Source organism: Nuphar pumila, chromosome 2 (assembly GCF_984573655.1).
Source record: "Nuphar pumila chromosome 2, dmNupPumi1.hap1.1, whole genome shotgun sequence".
NCBI classification, from domain to species: domain Eukaryota; kingdom Viridiplantae; phylum Streptophyta; class Magnoliopsida; order Nymphaeales; family Nymphaeaceae; genus Nuphar; species Nuphar pumila.
This window is the reverse complement of record NC_143250.1, coordinates 106,037,309-106,056,241: the sequence shown is the minus strand read 5'-3', so window position 1 is coordinate 106,056,241 and position 18,933 is coordinate 106,037,309. Positions and strand designations below refer to the sequence as shown.

Below are 18,933 nucleotides of genomic sequence, written 5' to 3'. Positions count from 1 at the left end.
GATCGTCTTGTGTTTTCCTTCTTTCCCCTTTCTTCTCCCACCACCTACCTCCTCCTCAATGACCACTGCTCCTTCCACACGGTCCCTTCCCCAACTTTCCTGCCGTCACCATGCCACCATCGGAATCTCTCTCGGTTTAGATGGTAATCGGTTAGTGGAGGACTCATTCTTCAGGGCCATGATGTGGTGGAAGAATGAGGACGACCATGAGGGGAGGCACACCTTCATGTTGACGATTCTACAGAAGGACAAGACTGGTGTGCTCCGGCCATACCTCCAACACGTCTAGGCTATCACCAAGGAGATTGCCGATGAGAAGAAGGAGCTTCACCTCTTCACAAGCTTGGACCAATTGTGGTGGTCGGTCTTGTTTGATATAGTGTCTAGATAACCTTGCCAGAGCCGACCAACGGCATGATCACATCGCCGAAGATGAAGATTTGGCAGGTTATAAAGGAGTGGTCACCACAATCGAGGTCGAGCTGCCAACCGATCAATTGCAGTCAACCGCGGTCCGGCAGAAGGTCAGGATCTTGGTAGAGAAGTCACCAAGGATCTTGGTAGAGAAGTTACCAACAAGGAAGGATCCGATGGTGGTGGACGTGCTGAGAAGAAAAAGTGGAAAGAAGGGAAAAAAGGGAAAACACAATATCCTTATGATTCCACGTGGAATGGTTCTTGTTGGTTCAAACCAACAAACATAATCTAGTGGTAAACACATTTTAGCATATATATCTTTTTTTATAATTTTATTTGCTAATCATCTTGACCACTTCAAAACATCATAATTGCAAGTATTTTTGTCTAACCTAAATTTTCAATGTCGTTGTTAGTTTCTATTCACTAAAAATAAAACTTGAATCGTATCAATTAAATAATTTGTTTATTAATCATTCAATTTTAGTGCAATGAGAGAGAGAGAGAGTTGAAGTTGACACATATCGTTCGTTTGGCCCAACGTAGTGGGGCGGGGGGGGGATGTAAAAAGCAAGAAGGGGCGGACGATGGGCTCAACATTTTTTGTCGCCACGCATTTATGTACTTGAACTTGAAGGCGTCCTCCGTCGACTTGGGGTTAGCTCTCGCCCGTCAATCTAAATTTCTCCCGATAAATACGTTTTTTTTTCTCTTTGCTTTTCTCCGAAGAAATCTCACGCAATGTCAGTAAGCTTGGAATCCAAAATTTCTCGACGGGAAAACAAAGTTAAAAATAATTATAAATCCTTTGTAATAGCGGGATCTTAGGCAAATAACGCTAAGTATAAAAATCAAAAGATGGGAAAAATATAAAAGTGCTAATATGTCATAAAAAATGGTGCAAATAACGCTAAGTATAAAAATCAAAAGATGGGGAAAATATAAAAGTGTTAATATGTCATAAAAAATGGTGATATTTTTTTGAGTGGCCAAATACCATGTATCTTGAAAATATATCATCTTTGCATAAAAAAATGGCGATATTTTTTTAAGTTGTCAAACATAAGATATCTTGAAAACTTCTCAAATTTTTTGCAAGGACATCAGCTCGTGAAATATCAAGTAAATTTTAAATTTTAGGAAAACATGAAATAATATTTTTTAATGAAGAAGCGTGGCGGAGTGGGATGGGACCTAGGTTCAAATCTCATGAGTGCCACCATTTGCGCAAGCGGAAGCATTGAGACGGGGCAGGTTAAGCTCACAAAGTTTTAGGCTATAGGTCTCTTATCAGGGGGTTTCTCCGTGTAAATATTAAAAAAAATAAAAATAAAGTGTTAATATTCCATAAATCTTCGATAAAATCGCCCTTTGAAATATGGCGATAAAATCGAGATTCTTAAGATGGCCCACCGACGGGGAGGGGCGGGGCGGGGCGAGCTGGGTGACGGACGGAAAAGTCGTGTGAGAAAGAGGACTGATCTGGACTCCAATTTCGATGGCGCGGATTTGTAGTGGGAACGTGACGGCATTAGCAGTTGACTGTAGCAGTGATTAAAGACGTTTTAAAATATTCGAAGAGAGAGAGAGAGAGAGCGAGAATTTTCGCTTCCTTCTTTGCTTCTTCTTTTGCTGGATCCTGTGAGTCGCGAGGAATTAGGTCTTGGAGAGGGTCGCAGGAGAACGTGCGTGTGGAGAGAATCGTTTTCTCTCCGTCGTTTTTCCGGGCGGTCGCCATGCGTTCGTCGTCGGAGTGGCGGATTTCCGGCCGTCGGAAACTGGCTTGACGGGGAATTCGGTTTGTTTCATGACCTCGTCTTCAGTTGGGATATTACTTCCCTTTTTCTCCCCTTTTGCCTCTTTGAAATCTCTCTCACATACACACACGCGCACACACACGTTCGACTGTAGATCGGGAACGATCAGGGAAGAAAAGAATCATCCTCCAAGGGATTTGAAGATATTTTATTTCAAAAAAACAATTTTTTAGTGAAAATTACGTTTTTTTATTGATTCTGAGAGGAATTGGTACTGGAAAATTACGTTTTGTTTGACTGAAGCTTTCATGAGTGTACGATCCAGGGGCATATGTGTTCAGCAAGAGATGAAGAGAATAACTGGATTTCGTTTTTTTGGCTTTCTTCCGAAAGTTTCAGATTTGTTCGTGGACAAATAGTAAAAATAACTCTCAAGATTGCGTCTTGTTGAAGTTATCTGTTCTCGATGAATCGATTGTTCTAGACGACAGATTATTCAGTGAAAATTTGGAGTCTTATTGGCTTATTATGATGTCTAATGGACACAGTTTGTTTTGAATCTTTTGATGCTTTCTGTTGAAGTTATCTATCTGTTCTCGATGAATCGATTTCTTCTAGACAACAAATTATTCAGTGAAATTTAGCAGTTTTATTTGCTTATGATGCTTATATATATATATATATATATATATATATATATATATATATATATATATATATATATATATATATAGTCACTAGAATATGAGAACTCAAAATATGAGAACTAATGTGTGAACCACGATTTTCATGGACTTTTTGTTCTTTTCTCTTGAATCTAACCGTAAGGATGTGATCTACATGCTTGGTTTTATAAGAGCCCACTCTTGAATCATCAGATTTTAATGCATAAATCAGATTTTTTAAGGCTTTAAAATAAGTGGCTCATAATTTTCATAAATATTCAAGCATTTAAAAATCACATTTTTTCTTCGAAAATACACGATCCAATAGTTGATTCCTGGCAAATTCACCATGCCATGCACATCCACATAGTTGGATTTTCAAAAAAAGCGTTAGAAATGGCCATATTTTTAGTTCTCATATGTCAGTTCTCATATTCCAGTTCTCATATTCGATTGTGTGTGTGTGTGTGTGTATATATATATATATATATATATATATATATATATATATATATATATATATATATATATATATAGTCACTAGAATATGAGAACTAATGTGTGAACCATGATTTTCATGGATTTTTTGTTCTTCTCTCTTGAATCTAACAGTATGGATGTGATCTACATGATCGGTTTTATAATAACCTGCTCTTGAATCATCCGATTTTGATACATAACGAGATTTTTTTAAGACTTTAAAATCAATGGCTCGTAATCTTCATAAATATTCAAGCATTAAAAATCATATTTTTTCATCGAAAATACACAATACGTTGGTTGATTCCTAGCAAATTTATCATGCCAAGCACATCCATATGGTTGGATTTGCAAAAAAAGTGTTACAAATGCCCATATTTCTAGTTCTCATATTCTAGTGACTCTATATAGGGAAACTGAAATATGTAAACCAGCAAAATATGTAAACTAGTATGAACTGAGATTTTCATAGGTTTTTTTGCAAATCTAACCCTACAGATGCATTCGATGTGGTCCATTTGCTTGGAATTGACTATTGGATCGTTGTAATCGGATAAAAAAATGTGATTTTATATGCTTGTCCTGGGTGACCCGCCCCGGTGGTTCAAAAATTCTGAGCCATTGATTTTCAAGCCTTAAAAGATCCTTCTTATACATGATAATCGGATTATATAAGAGTCTGTTTCTATAAAACCAAGCATCTAGATCGCATCCGTACGGTGAAATTTTAGGGAAAAAAACTATGAAAATTACATATTCCAGTTACTCTCTCTCTCTCTCTCTCTATATATATATATATATATCACAGAGATAAACATCCATGTGCTCTTTCAAATCTGCCTAATGATACTTGCACAGGATCACTATGACATTATCCAAACCGTGTAATATTCTTAGCCAGACCATGCCCTTCTTGCTCTTCGATAAAAAATGTTAATATGAAAAAACAGTGAATGATGGATTTTAGTAGTACATCAAATGCGTGCACTACTCAGTCTCTTTCCGCTACTACAAATCTTGGACCTTTTTTTTAATATGTGCCATTTGTTACTTTTTGCAACTTTGATTGTGGTGATCTTATGTTCCTTCTTATGGGAGTAAGTTTGGATGGTCCCTAGTAATGTCATTATTTGCTATCTATGTTTTCTCATTACTAATTTTATGCATGTCCAGGGCTGCAGCTATGAATTATTTCACTGGTTTCTATTAACTGATCCGGGGAAAGACAATTTCAAACTTCATGAACTCTCCAACAGCACATTTTGTGACCTCGGGACGGATGGGTTTGTATGAAGTGAGTCATCATCAGTGGGGAGAATCATTTAAAGCTGAAAACAGCCTTAATACAGGCACATCTATGATTTTCGAACCAGAATCTAAAGCAGAATTCAGGGTGTGATAGTGATCCTTAATTTTCCTTGGCTATTCTAATTGATGTTGATTTTCCTTATTTCTGCATTACATCTTATTTATGTGAATGGTTTTCTAGTCAGAAAATTCTCTACATGGGACAGTGGAAACTTCCAAAAGCTCTGATCAAGAGACAAATAAACCTAGTGATAAGGTGAGTTTGTCACTGTTAAAGATTTGTTCTATTTTTTCTTTAACACAAATGTTTGTAGGTTTTGTCCCAGCATATGCAGAAACTCATTATCTTTTTAGTTTGACACTTCAAGTTGAACACACCTGATCCAATTAGTTTTTAATTGGTCAAGCCATATCATTTTAAGAATTCTAGTTTTTTTTTATCTCATTACTTCACATGTAGCCCTGGGGTTGTGCTACCCATTTTCTTTGTCAACCTTTTTCTTCTTCCTCTGTTCTTAATTTAGAATATTGTCTATAATGAGGCATGGTTCTTCCAACACTGGAACTGATTATACAAATATATTTTTTACATTGGTTAACTGTTTTTAGTTCCACTACCTGAGAGGGAACCTTTTGAAGGAACTGAGTGCATTTGTTGTTTTCCAAGGAACATCTTATTAGATTCATCTTTTCATTTCCTGAAGTCTGCACACTATATTGATCTCAGCAGTTTCTTGCCTTCTGCAGGTATTTGTACAATGCTTTTTTTCATGTTTTGCTTGTTGGGTGTCAATAGTATTTATTTCTGTGTTTTGTTTGTTGGATGCAACTGAGACAAAGAATCAGTTACTAGTTTCCTTTTTGAAAGGATGGTAACTGCCATTTATCTATCTAAAATTTGATCACATTTACTGATTTAAATTTTTGGCAGAGGTATTTCTCGATTTCCCACCCTTATAAGACTCAAGGTCCCTGAAAGATCCTTGCAGCTTATATTTCCAAACTTTCTATTGCTTAAGTAAACCCTTCCTATGCTTTTTATAGGTAAATTCTGGATATGAAATGCAGAGCCAAAGCAAATTTTGTACTTCCACTTCAAAAATTTGTCTTCATTACCTATTGACTTACCATGGTCCTTGTATTGTTGGGTATTCGGTGCTTTTTGAAAGCTTTGTTACTCTTTCACCAAAAGAATCTCAAATCTTTATCTACAAGCAAATTCCTTTTTTCTTTTTGTTAAAAAGTGAACAGATTTATTTTCAAGGTGATTAGAGATTATGTGTTTTCTAAAGTTACTGGCACAACCCTTGCTGTTGCATTCCAGTGCAAGGCACAACCATGATGCTTCAGAGATTTTGTGGTAAAATGAATGAGGTACATTTGGTAAATGGTGTGTGTGTGTGTGTGTGTACCATAGTTGGCAAATTCGTGACTCGTGCTCGGATCGGACCCCTACTGGGTCACCGAGTCAGCGGGTTGACTCAGTGACTCAGACGAGTCAGGATTCTATATTTTATAGTGTAAGCACATGAATAAGACATGGAAATAATTAAAATTCAAGCTAATATGTCAATAGCTAAGTTACAAAAACATATAATTATACATGATTATTAACTTTTTTCATTGAACAATATTAGATTCTTCATAACAAGTGACTTTATATAAGAATTGTGCATTAAAATAATAAAATACATGATAAAAAATTTATATCATGGATTGGATCGGCATTCCTGAATCGTGACCCAGTTGGGGTCCGATCCGGGTTGACTTTTGCGATTCCCGAGGCGACTCGCCAGGTTTGCAACTATGGCAAGTACCCACCCAGTTGGGGTCCGATCCGGGTTGACTTTTGCGATTCCCGAGGCGACTCGCCAGGTTTGCCAACTATGGCAAGTACCCATGCGTATGTGTTTTGTTTTCATGCTCGCATGCATTTGTCATTCTTTTCTGTGTTAAAATGTTTTTAGCTGGTAACATTTTGGTTGGGTGACTTTTCTTTCATTCTTCAGAATTTTCTTTTAATGTCTGTCTATTTGTTCCTTCAGTTATGAAAACTTTCACATCACCCAATCCATTCCAGTCATTATGCATGTGATTTTGCCTTCATGGTCTTTGAAATGCAACTAATGTTACCATCCTTGCTGCATAAATAAAATTGGCAGTTCATCATTCACATATTAAAGTTATAATCCAATGTGATTATGAATATTGTTGCAGTTTTCTTTTGGATAACATTTGTTTTATGTATAATGTTTGGTCATGCTTTCTATGCTCATATCCACGCTTACAGGTGTTAAGGCGTTTGGCACAAAACAAAGAGGCTGCTAGAAAAAGCCGTTTACGAAAAAAGGTATCTAACACAAGCATATCTTCCTGAAAGATTGCTGCAGCAAGATATGATGATATTGGCACGATTCATGTCTAACCTGATACTCGTGTAATAGGCCTATGTTCAGCAGCTAGAGTCAAGTCGTTTGAAGCTGACGCAATTGGAGCAAGAACTTGATCGAGCCAGACAGCAGGTATATGGGGTTTCATGCATGGCTATGTCTTTTATTTTGTAATCTTTTTAATCAGATATTCTTTTTGACATGTTCATGTTGTTCTACCTAATACAGGGTATATACATTGGTGGAAATACCGGAGATTCCGATCATGGAGTTGCTGGAGCCATCAACACAGGTTTGCTTCTTCTGATCTTGGAGATGCAAAATATTTTTGTAAAAATAGAAATAAACACAAACTAAAAATAAATAATGGGAAAAACCTACACATGCCAAAATTTTCAAGCTTGAATGAAAGTAATGTTTATGTTGACTGTAAACATTGCATGATAACTATTGCAATCAATCTAGCTCAAATATTTGCTTTAAAACCAAACACCTGACCATGGACACACCATATCCTGAAACCAGTAAATAAGAATGAAGATTGGGTCAAATGTTCCGGAATAATCTTCACATATAGAAAGCCACTTTTACATTTGTACACCTTAATATCTTTTTTACTGCTTCCTTTCCTTAGATTTTTTGTTCAAGATTCCATTATTTCTGGAAGACCAATAACTTATGCTCTATGTCACATGAGTGCGGGTGCGGCATAAAAAAATAATAAATAAATAAATATATAAATATATATATATATATATATAAGGGGGGTCCGCGGGTGCGTTGACCGCACCGGGTGCGGCACTTGTCTGTGACATAGTTTATGCTATAATAGTTGTTTTATTTGGTGTTTGGGACTACAATTAGTAGGAAACAAGTCCATCTCTAGTTTCCTATATGTTATTCTGGAAGCTGGTGAGAAGATTATCTTCCAAAATTGCATAAAAGTTTAGGGTATCTAGTTTTATCTTTTATTCAATGAAAAAATGACATGTATTATAAACTGCAAGTATGGCAAATTGTCACATGATACAGACTTCTGTCAAGCTATGTCAATTGAGAATAACATGATAGAAAATGAGTCTTGGACCGTCTTGGTCCCAACTGAACTTGTTGGGTGAATAAAAAACGGAAAGGAGAAGAAAACACAAGTGAACAACACTATGGATCTTTTGGTTTTATACTGGTGAGCTATGTCACATGGACATGCTCAAAAGGACCTGGGTCACATTAATTTTTCTGCAATTTACTGTTAAGATAATATATTATAGGGCATGAAATGAAAGTATGTTGGTATTTCCCCATGACATGGCTGGTGCGTTATGCTGCCTGTTCTTCTGAGGTGCTCAACCTGATGATCTCTCTGGGTTGACCCTACTTGCTTTGCGTCGGAGATTGGTGATGCGCGATTCTTGAATTGGGACCAATGTTTGACGTGGTACTCCATGGCTTGGAATGAGCTGGCTGAGGCCCTGCTTCACCCTTGAGATCAAGTCAATACTCTTGTTATCTCATTCAGCATTCAATGCTATTAGTAATTACTATCCAATTATTACTTGGGTGAGGACTCATGAAGAGTAAAATTATCTTTCTGGTTGTACTTCCATGTTTAAGTAGCCTGTCAAATCAAGAAACTGGTAATTTTAGTGATAAGAGTCCAATTATTACCGGGTTGAGGACTCATATGGATTCGATAAGCGCCCAATTATTACCGGTTGAAAACTCATATGGTAGGTTGAATCATGTTTTTAGTTTCAGTATCAATTCTTCATCTCCATGATCACAATATCTGCTAGTTTAAGAAAAAAAATTGGTCTACCAAATGCCGATGTATGATTTACCTTTAAATACTTGCAGAACATTGTGGAGTAAAATTAAAGCGAACTTTCATCTATCTTTCAAATTTTTAGCAGGGCTGCTGAATGAGCTGACCAGGCTAACCTTAGGCTGTGCAATCTCAGCTTGTCATGACAAGCTGACCTCAGCTCAAACTAAACAAGCTAAATTCAAGCTGTCTCGTTTGCATTTTTTTCGCGTTGAAAACAATAAGAGTCAAACACCAGACCACCTCTTTTCAAATCATGTGTCTTAGCCAACTGTTGTATACAATGTTGTGTGAAATATGTGATATTTAAATTACCTATGTAACATGTGTGCATGCACAGGTTTTTCAATGAGCCTATACAAGCCAAGCTAAGGCAAGCACGCCTTATTTGTGTTCAGCTGACTGAGAGTGAGCTCTTATATGAGGTGAACCTAGCCAAGCCACAAGCTACTCAGTTTGTTTCCAAACCACTAAATCTTGTGTATCTAATTGAAATATATAAGCATGCGCAGTCTTTGAAATAAATTCAAATTATAGTCCAATGGCTCAAGAAAATGTCTATATCTATCAGCTGATATGGCAATCAATTGCCTGTCTCCCAAAAGTCTTGCATCAAGGGGCGCTGGAATCTGAGGGGTGCAAATCCAATTCTGATACATAAGCATATGCAGTTTGTGTATCTACTGTTTTTGAAAGAAATTGAACTTTTAGCATGAAAAAATAATATGAATACCAGAAACCCTGAAAGAACTATTTCTTGATATGCCTTCATCCTGGAAAAGATATTAGTGCCCTTGTAAAAGGGAGGAAAAGGAATAACAGTTAAAACAAATCATTTGCTATGTGTTGAAACATATCTAAGTAGGTTATGACTAGTTGTGGTTTGCTCAAGCAACTGGTAATCAGATCTCTCTCTCTCTCTCTCTCTCTCTCCTGCATGCACACACACAAGTGCTTGCATATACATGAGGATACCTTGTGGATTCTTTAATTTTTAGTCTTTTTTAGTTCTGATTCTCGGTGGATTGGGAAACTATAGGTGTTGCAATGTTTGAGATGGAGTACAGTCACTGGGTTGAAGAGCAAAACAGGCAAACTTCTGAGCTTAGAGCTGCTTTGCAAGCACATGTGACTGACCTAGAGCTTCGGATGCTTGTAGAAAGTGGTCTGGCACACTATGATGATCTTTTCCGTATGAAAGCATCCGCTGCAAAGTCTGATGTCTTTCATCTAATGTCGGGCATGTGGAGAACTACTGTTGAGCGCTTCTTTCTTTGGATTGGTGGATTTCGCCCTTCAGAACTGCTTAAGGTCTTCTTCTGTTTTACTGCTCAAGCAAATCTTTTGACGCTTTTATGTATATCTGTTTCTTTGCTTGTGCTAGCATGTAATGTACTAGCTTATAGCTCTAGGTGGTTTTGTATTGGTTAGTAATAGATTAAAATAGTCCTTTGACACTCATTTGAGTTTATAGCTATGTTGCTTCTTTTAATACAGCATTCTTGATGGTTTCTTTATTACTTGAAACTTGTATTCCTCCAATATTGATTATGAAAAAGATTTGGTTTTTCATTTTATTATATGGCCTATCTTTTCCTCCAGCATATTCAATTTAGACACTAGTTAGCTAGGTAGTTCATAAGAAAGCTTGATTGAGTTGACAAATAGCACAATGAAATATCCAACTGCTTAGCTTGTGAAAAAGTTGCTCACTGCCTTTCTACTGAAGGTGGAAAATTCAGCTTGCTTGGTCACCATATGATGCATTATTTTCATGAATCTTTATGTTGGTTTACTGTTTGTCTCTTATGCTTCATGATCATTCCAACCTGTCTATATGATTGATTCAAGACCCTCTCCTGTGGTACTTTGCCCATGAATTGATGGTCATTTCAGATCGCTCCAATCCCTCCACCTTTTTCCATCACTATCAGGTTACCTGAATGTCATACTATTATAGGTTCACTTGTTTATAACCCCTTTTAAATATGTAAATTACAACAGTCCTTATGCTAGACATGTTCTTGTCTTTCTTGTTCTCTGCATTTTTTTGTACACCTTAAACTGGAGACCATAATAATGAAATTCAATCCTCATTTTTATCATTTTAGGGTTCTTTTGTTGATGTTTTGGTATTCCCATGCAGAAGGTTTTAATTCTGTCCCTAATTAGAATTGTGAAACAAACCATCAAACGCTAAAGGCTAAAGCTAATAGAAGTTGATCAATCAATATCCTTTTATTTGCCTGCATGGAAAATCTTGGTTTCTTTTCCGATATATTTGGTTGTTGCCCCTTCTTGTAATATGTAGATTTAGGCTCATCTCTTTTCCTTTTCAAGCATCTTTTTGGGCATTTCTGCCGTTCTTTTCATTTGTTTCATGCTGCTTGTTGTGCTTTGTGCATCATTGCAAATGAGTTCAGGATAATTGGTTCACAGTCATCATTTCAGGGAGGTGATCCTCATTAAGTTTGCTACTCCAGCGAGGAGGTGTAAAATGTTGCACTTCTCCAGGCATTAGCGAGGGCTTAACTATGTTGTGAATGATAATAAACTTGGACAAGCTCATTTTGTTGGCAGACTCAAATAGGAAACAGCATAGAACAGTTTCATTCCTAAAAGTGTACAAGTATAATGCTTTTTATGTATAAAAAGGAAATCCATTGCACATGACAAAACTAAATAGATGACATTAATGATGACATGAGCTAGGAATTATCATGTATTTCTTCTCCTATTTGTTTCTTCATTAGTTAAGCTGGATATTAAAGAGTATAATGTCTACATGTTTACCAAATTATATTCTTATATGGTGTGAATGTAAAAATTGGGGAGGAAGAGTTAAAATAATTGACCCAGAACATCTTGTACCTATGTCAAATACTTCTGATTTCATGTTCCTTATTGTGCACTCCTATGAAAGAAAAAAAAAGGTTTCTTGTTGTGCATATTTTCATCCAACAGTCTTTTGCCTTTTTTACATGTGGCATGGGTTTATGGTTCTGCTGTCCTTATTTTCTGGTATGCAGATTTTTACTCCACAACTGGATCCTCTGACAGAACAACAAGTCATGGCCATCTGTAATTTGCAGCAGTCATCTCAGCAGGCTGAAGATGCTCTTTCTCAGGGGATGGAAAAACTGCAGCAAACTCTGGCTGAGACATTGGTATCTGCTCCCCTAGGCGCATCAAATGTTGCAGACTATATGGGGCAAATGGCCACAGCAATTGACAAATTGGAGGCACTTGCAAACTTTGTAGTGCAGGTGACATTTCTTGCTTCATTTTTCATATGATGTGATTTAAAGAAGTTTATGTTCTATGTTTCCTTTAAAGCCTGTTGTGCTTCGGTAGAACACTTTTCATGCAAATTCATTTGACTGATTGTTTCTTATATGACAAATTAAGGATAGCTTTTCCAAGGATAATATCCTGAGTACCTTTTATATCTTGGTGGATTATTGTGTCTAGCTCCATCTATCTTCCGTTTGCTGCTTTGCATTTGCATTCTTCATTTATGTCTACCAGAGTCTTCAATAATAGGAATTCTTTTTGCTACTCTCATTAGTAGATATTTTGTTTTTGATTGACATTTCTGTATTACAGCTGCTGTTGTTAGATCAAAGTTCAATATTTTAAATATGGTTATGGTGAATCTCTTTCATGAATCCAGGCTAATAGGAAAAACTCAGGTTTATTGAGATTACTAGGTTGCTTCTGAAAAGACGTTGTCATTCACGACTGGGTCTGGATCTCAGACCCAATTTGTTTTATTTAAACACATGCTCATTAATGGCATGTTGTAATTCTAACCTATCATGTAATGGGTATTTTCGTACCCTAATTTTGTATCTGTATATGCTTAATGAGAAGCAACCACAGACCCTGAATTGGGTATTCTTCTGCGGCCATCAGTGTCTCTCTCTCCTCTCTAACCATTTTCTCACACGGTATCAGAGCACCAGGCGTATTATGAAGATCTGATTGTTCTTATGAGCCTCTCCAACATCTTCCAAGGTATCTCTCAAATCTGAACTTACCTATTCTTCGTTTTCTTTATTCTTTCTGAATTATTTTTAAGCCAACGTACTTACCTCAATCTGCATCGGATCTCTCTCTTCACCCATCAGATCTGATAGTTTCTCTCCTTATTTCCCTTATTCTTCTATTCTCTAACCTATTTTTCTATTCCCTATTTTGATCTTTTTGCGTGATTTCACAAGTTGATATCATGTCCATATCGTTCCTCTTTTTCTTCAGATTGAAGTAACACCAGATTCAGATCTGAGTAAAATCTCAGATCTCTTTTTTTGATCTCTTTTTTTTTCTCGGATTTCTTTTCTTCTATTCTTCTTTGCATTTTTCGAAAAGAAAAATATGTTACATTCAAATAACGTGTTTTTGTTTTGCATTTTTCAGATCAGTTTACTGCATAACCTAGGTTTCTGTCTCGGGTCTGCTGTAAAAAAAAAAGACAGCCGAGTTCTCTGAAATTACATATTGGTTCTGAAATTTATTTTTGAATTTTGTTTGCTAGTCTTTTACTCTGAAATTACATATTGGTTCTGAAATTACTCCTTTTGTTTCACTCCACTCTTGTTTCTAATTCTACCTTGCTTTCACCTTCAATCGCCTATGGATTTTTTTTCTTCCCCTTAATCTGGCCTTTCTTCCAACTTTCTTAGCCAACTTGTGTCTGAAAAACTGAACAATTCTAATTTTTTCACCTGGAAAAGACAAATCATCCCCTTCATAAGAAGTCAGGATATTTCTGGACATCTAGATGGCTCTGTTTCTGTTCCTCCAGAGTTCATATCACAAGATGGCAAGACTGGAGAGTGTGACCCTTCCATTACTTTTGTTAGAAATCCAGGGTATATATCTTGGATGAAGCGAGATTAGGCTTTGGTTGCCTACATCACTTCCACCCTGTCTCAAGAGGTGCTTGTGGCAATCCCAGATGACTCACAACTATGCAGTTATGGCATCGTCTTGTTCAAACGTATTCTCAAGTTTCTCAAGCTAGAGTTACTTTTTAAAGAAAGAGTTTCAAATGCTGAGAAAGGACTCCATGACTTTCATGGAATACTTAAACAAAATGAAGACTATCACGGATCAGTTGGCCATCGTGGGTTGCGCGGTCAGTGACAAAGATATGGTGCGACAAACTTTGAGCGGGCTGGAACCCGATTATCATATGATGGTTACTTCCTTGCTGTGTTTGCGAGACTTACCTACATTTGAAGACCTTCGTGCTAAGCTCTTACAGTATGAGATGACTTTAAAGGGATTCTCTGAAGGTAATCACAACCCTATTGGAGCACACGACGTTCTTGCCACAGGAGTTATCTATGGTCGAGGACGTGGCAGGTATGAATCTTGAGAAAGGGGAGGTCAAGAGAGGAATGAAATCAAGGAGTTCGTGGAATATTACCTACTCCCAGTATGCCTCCTAATCTGCAAAGGCAAAGGACAATACCTACCTGCTTTCTCTGCAACAAAAGGGGGCATATAAAGGCAAATTGCTGGTTTAACCCGCAAAATAGAGGCAAGCAATTGGAGATAAGAAACCGAACAGATACATTGAAGAATAGTGAAGTCAAAGAATTGCTATTATCTGTCGTGGCTGAATTGAATATCTAACAGAATGATCAAGGCACTTGGTATGTTGATTCTGGTGCAGCCACTCATATCACTGGTGATACTGGTAAGCTCCTAAATCTTGTTCCTTGTGTTGGTAGAAATAATATAGTCACTGGAGATGGGTCTCACCATCATATTTCGCATATTGGAAATTCTGTAATTTCTATGTCCAACTCTTGTCTTGCTCTTTTAAATGTCATTCATGCTTCTAATATCAAGAAAAATATTGTTTTTGTCTCTAAGCTTGTAGATGACATTAATGTTTCAGCTGAGTTTACTCTTTTTTTTTTTATCGTGTTAAGGACCTTCATACGAGGGAAACGTTTGCTGAAAGAAAACGTCAAGGGAATATATATGTGTTTCAAGAGAATCATTCCTCTCGTGTTCAGCCTGTTGATTCCATCTTAAAGCTCACATCATCATCTTCAGTTCCTCCTAAAAGTGTTTTTAGTCTTTCTGAATGTATTGAGCCGAATCTTTGGCATGGTCGTCTGGGTCATTGTAGTAGTCGCTTTATTGATAAGCTTGTTTCAAGTAGTCTTATTCTCAAGTCAAGTCTAAATTTAAGTGTCGATAATAAAAAATGTTCTAGTTGTTTTCAGTGTAAGAGTCATGTTCTTCATTTTCATTCTATTAATAAAAGAGCTTTAAGACCATTTGAAATTATATGTTTTGATGTTTGGGGTCCGGTTCAGTTCCTTCCATGTCTGGCACTAGATATTATCTCATCTTTGTTGATAGTTATTTTCGATATACATGGATCTTCTTTATGAAAAATAAATCTGAAACCTTCAAGTTGTTTCAGAATTTTCATTCTTTTGTTCAAAATTAATTCTTTGAGAATATTATTTGTTTCCAACGTGATGGAGGGGGTGAATTATCTTTGAATGACTTTATTAGTTTCCTCTAGACAAATGGAATAAGTAGGCAGGTGTATTGCCCTCATACACCTCAACAGAATGGGATTGCTGAATGGAAGCATCTCCATATTGTTGAGAGTGCAATGAGCATGATGCATGATAATAATCTTCCAGTTACCTTCTGGGCAGAGGCTTTTCATACAACAGTCTGTTATAAATCGATTGCCAATGAACATCTTGGAAAACAAATCACCTTATTTTTCTTTGCATGGTGTGCATCCAAATTATCATGATTTGCGTGTATTCGGATGTGTATGTTATGTTCATGTTGACAGTTCAATGTGGCACAAGTTTCAAGATATGGCCTTAAAGTGCAGATTTGTGGGGTACGCTGATGATTACAAAGGCTACAGATGCTATGATTCCATGAGCAAGCGCATCAAAATATTCAGAAATGTTGTGTTTGACGAATCAAATTTTGGTCATAATGCTAACACTCCTCCTGAAATTGAAGTTTATCACCCTTGGTTGAACTCAGATATCTTTTCTAGCATTGATGATGTTTGTTCTTCTGAATGTAATCAAAGAGATGAGGGAAATGTATCTATTGTTGCGCAAAGGACTCAAGAAAGTGTAATTTCTGAACCACTATTGGCCCCCAAAAGATATAAAGGCATTGTTTACTCTCGACGTGAGAAGGAGATTCCTCCCAACTCTAATCAGGAGCAGAATTCTCCTTCTGTTTTTATTCAATCACATGTTCACAGAAGGTCTACCCGATCTCGACATCCTATTGATAGGTGGGTTAGTTATGAGAACTTCACGATGGATCTCTTCTAACTTCTTTGGGCAAGAAAGATCAACCCATAACATTTTATCAAGCAATAAATTCTAGGAGATGGATTGAAGCTATGAACGAAGAAATGGAGGCTCTTAATGAATGTGGCACTTGGGATATTGTTCCCAGACCATACAATCGAAATGTAGTTGGGTCAAAGTGGGTGTATAAGATAAAGTATAAGCCAGATGGTACTATCGAGTGATACAAGGCTAGGCTGGTTGCCAAAGGCTTCACACAGGAGCAAGGACAAGACTATGATGAGACCTTTAGTCTAATCGTGAAAATTGACACTATCCGCATCATACTATTATTGGTTGTTGAGCACCAGTGAACTCTCAGCAACTGGATGTGGAAAATGTGTTTTTACATGGAATTCTGAAAGAGGAAGTATACATGGAATAACCCACTGGGTATGCAGAAGGGAACTCTAAAGAATACGTGTGCAGGTTAAAGAGAGCTATATATGGTCTGAAGCAAGCATCTCGATCTTGGTTTGATAGTTTCTCTCTTGAAGTAAAAAAATATGGCTTTAGTCGGTCTCTTCTTGACCATTCTCTTTTCATATTCAAATGCAAAGATATAGTTACCCTGTCATTGATATATGTTGATGACATTATCATTACAGGTAACTCTAATGAACATATTGAACAGGTTAAAGAATTTTTGAACCATAGATTCAAGATGAAGGATCTTGGTAAACTGTAATACTTTCTTGGAGTAGAAGTTGACAAGACTTATGAAGGCATGACCATTACTCAACATAAGTATATCGTTGATGTTCTTAGCAAGACGGGTATGATAGATTGCAGGCCTCTAAGCACACCCAGTGTACTTCATCAGAAACACAGTTCCCAATATGGAGATTTGTATGAGGATCTTACATGATATCGCAGGATAGTAGGAATGCTTCAGTATCTTACCTTCACTCGGCCTGACATTTTTTATTCTGTCAATCAGGTATCTCAGTTTATGCATGGACCACATATTGGGCATATGGAAGTTGTTAAACGTATTCTTCGATATTTGAAGGGAACTATTGGAGATGGTCTTCTGTACAGAATGAATATGCATGGTCATCACATGCATGAACTTCTTACTTACACAAATGCAGATTGGGCAGGAGACTCAAATGAGCATAGGTCAATCTCAGGATACTGTGTTTTCATTCTTCTAAATTGTCTCTTGGAGCAGTAGAAAACAAAAGGCTATAGCCAGGTCGAGCATAGAAGCTGAATATAGATCAATGACAGCTGCTACAGCCGAAGTAACATGGATCAAACACCTGTTGACAGAAGTAGGAGAATCAATTTCTAAAAGCATTCTCTTGTGTGACAATCAAAGTGCTATCAACATGTCATTCAATCCTATCTACCACAGTCGTGCCAAGCATACCGAAAGTGATCAACATTTTGTAAGACAGAAGGCTGAAGAGAAGGAAATTGAACCAGAATACGTATGGACTGTTGATCAAGTTGCTGACTTGTTTACAAAGGGACTTATCAAGGACAAATTTTGGATGTTAAAAGGCAAGTTGTTCATGGTCCAAAACCATGTACAACTTGAGGGAGGGTGAAAAGACGTCATTCACAACTGGATCCAGACCCAATTTGTTTTATTTAAACACATGCTCATTAATGGCATGTTGTAATTCTAACATATCATGTAATGGGTATTTTCATACCCTAATTTTGTATCTGTATATACTTAATGAGAAGCAACCGCAAACCCTAAATTGGGTATTCTTCTGCAGCCATCAGAGTCTCTCGTCTTAGGACCCCGCACATTTTCAGTTCATCTCACAGCCCATCTGTTATTAGAAATTAGAGTTGTTTTGAAAGATATTGTTCCAAATGTCTTTACGACCAGCTTCTGATTCTCCTGTTCCTAGTTCCTTTGTTGGGGCATGTCATACTCTGACAATAGATTTGGGATCCACTTGATATAGGATTGCTGAAGAGTGAAGAATCCATTTTGGTCTGCTGCTCCTGCTTTCTGACTCCATCTGATAACTGAATACCTTTTTCTGTAGGTACTGCATATTTGATTCCATAAATAAATCTGCAGTAATTCTCTAAGGGGCCATTTGTTTCATTCCCACCAATAAGAAAAGACATCATGGGAAAGGTATCTCATATGTGAAAGAAATGCATATGTAAATCCATTCATAAGGGGGGTGGCGTGTATGGATATACATAGTAAATGCATGGTCTGCGTCAAAAGAAAACCATGATGACAGTGGGCTCCACAGGAAAATGGAGTTAGCATGTTTGTCTCACCTGCATACGAAAATGGAGGGTTTCATACATAAATCCCAATAATCTTGTTTCTCACCAGTTCTGTTCATGGTATGAAAGCTCATTTTCCACTTGTAGTTTAGGAATTTAATGTCTCTTAATGTGTACCTCATTTAACAGTCGTACCTTGGAATTTGACGGATCTTTAGGGTGTATTTTTTGTTAAGTCTACTGAAATATGTTTTGGCTTTGATAGCTATTAGAGAGCCACCTTGGTACTTCAAGATTTGTTAGAAATAAAAATACATGGGGTCCTTGTGGGATCCACAAAGGCTGTGCTCGTTAACACCACCCTTTACTGATTTACCAAGATCAGGCTAAAATGGAGACAGAGTAGATCTTAAAGGAACAAAAGCTATGCTTTGTAGAAATACAGAAATTAATATCTTCAACCATAAATTGGATCAGGATGGAACTTCATCCATGTGCATATGAGAATGACCTGTAAACCAAATT

At 37.0% G+C, this 18,933-nt stretch overlaps 1 protein-coding gene across 3 annotated transcripts in view; it reads left to right on the top strand.

The window, feature by feature from the left end:
• The first annotated feature begins 1,959 nt into the window (after positions 1-1,959).
• LOC149846574 (transcription factor TGA1-like) overlaps positions 1,960-18,933 on the top strand; it is a 29,378-nt gene continuing 12,404 nt past the window's right edge. The window contains exons 1-8 of one of the 3 annotated variants that reach the window (XM_089996418.1): positions 1,960-2,215; positions 4,493-4,712; positions 4,809-4,883; positions 6,918-6,977; positions 7,072-7,149; positions 7,246-7,309; positions 9,879-10,150; positions 11,869-12,105. In XM_089996418.1, coding sequence (XP_089852544.1) covers positions 4,560-4,712; positions 4,809-4,883; positions 6,918-6,977; positions 7,072-7,149; positions 7,246-7,309; positions 9,879-10,150; positions 11,869-12,105 — 939 coding nt within the window. In that variant the 5' untranslated portion in view covers positions 1,960-2,215; positions 4,493-4,559. The remainder of the gene's footprint in view (positions 2,216-4,492; positions 4,713-4,808; positions 4,884-6,917; positions 6,978-7,071; positions 7,150-7,245; positions 7,310-9,878; positions 10,151-11,868; positions 12,106-18,933) is intronic. The other 2 variants (XM_089996419.1, XM_089996417.1) reach the window with 2 other exon arrangements.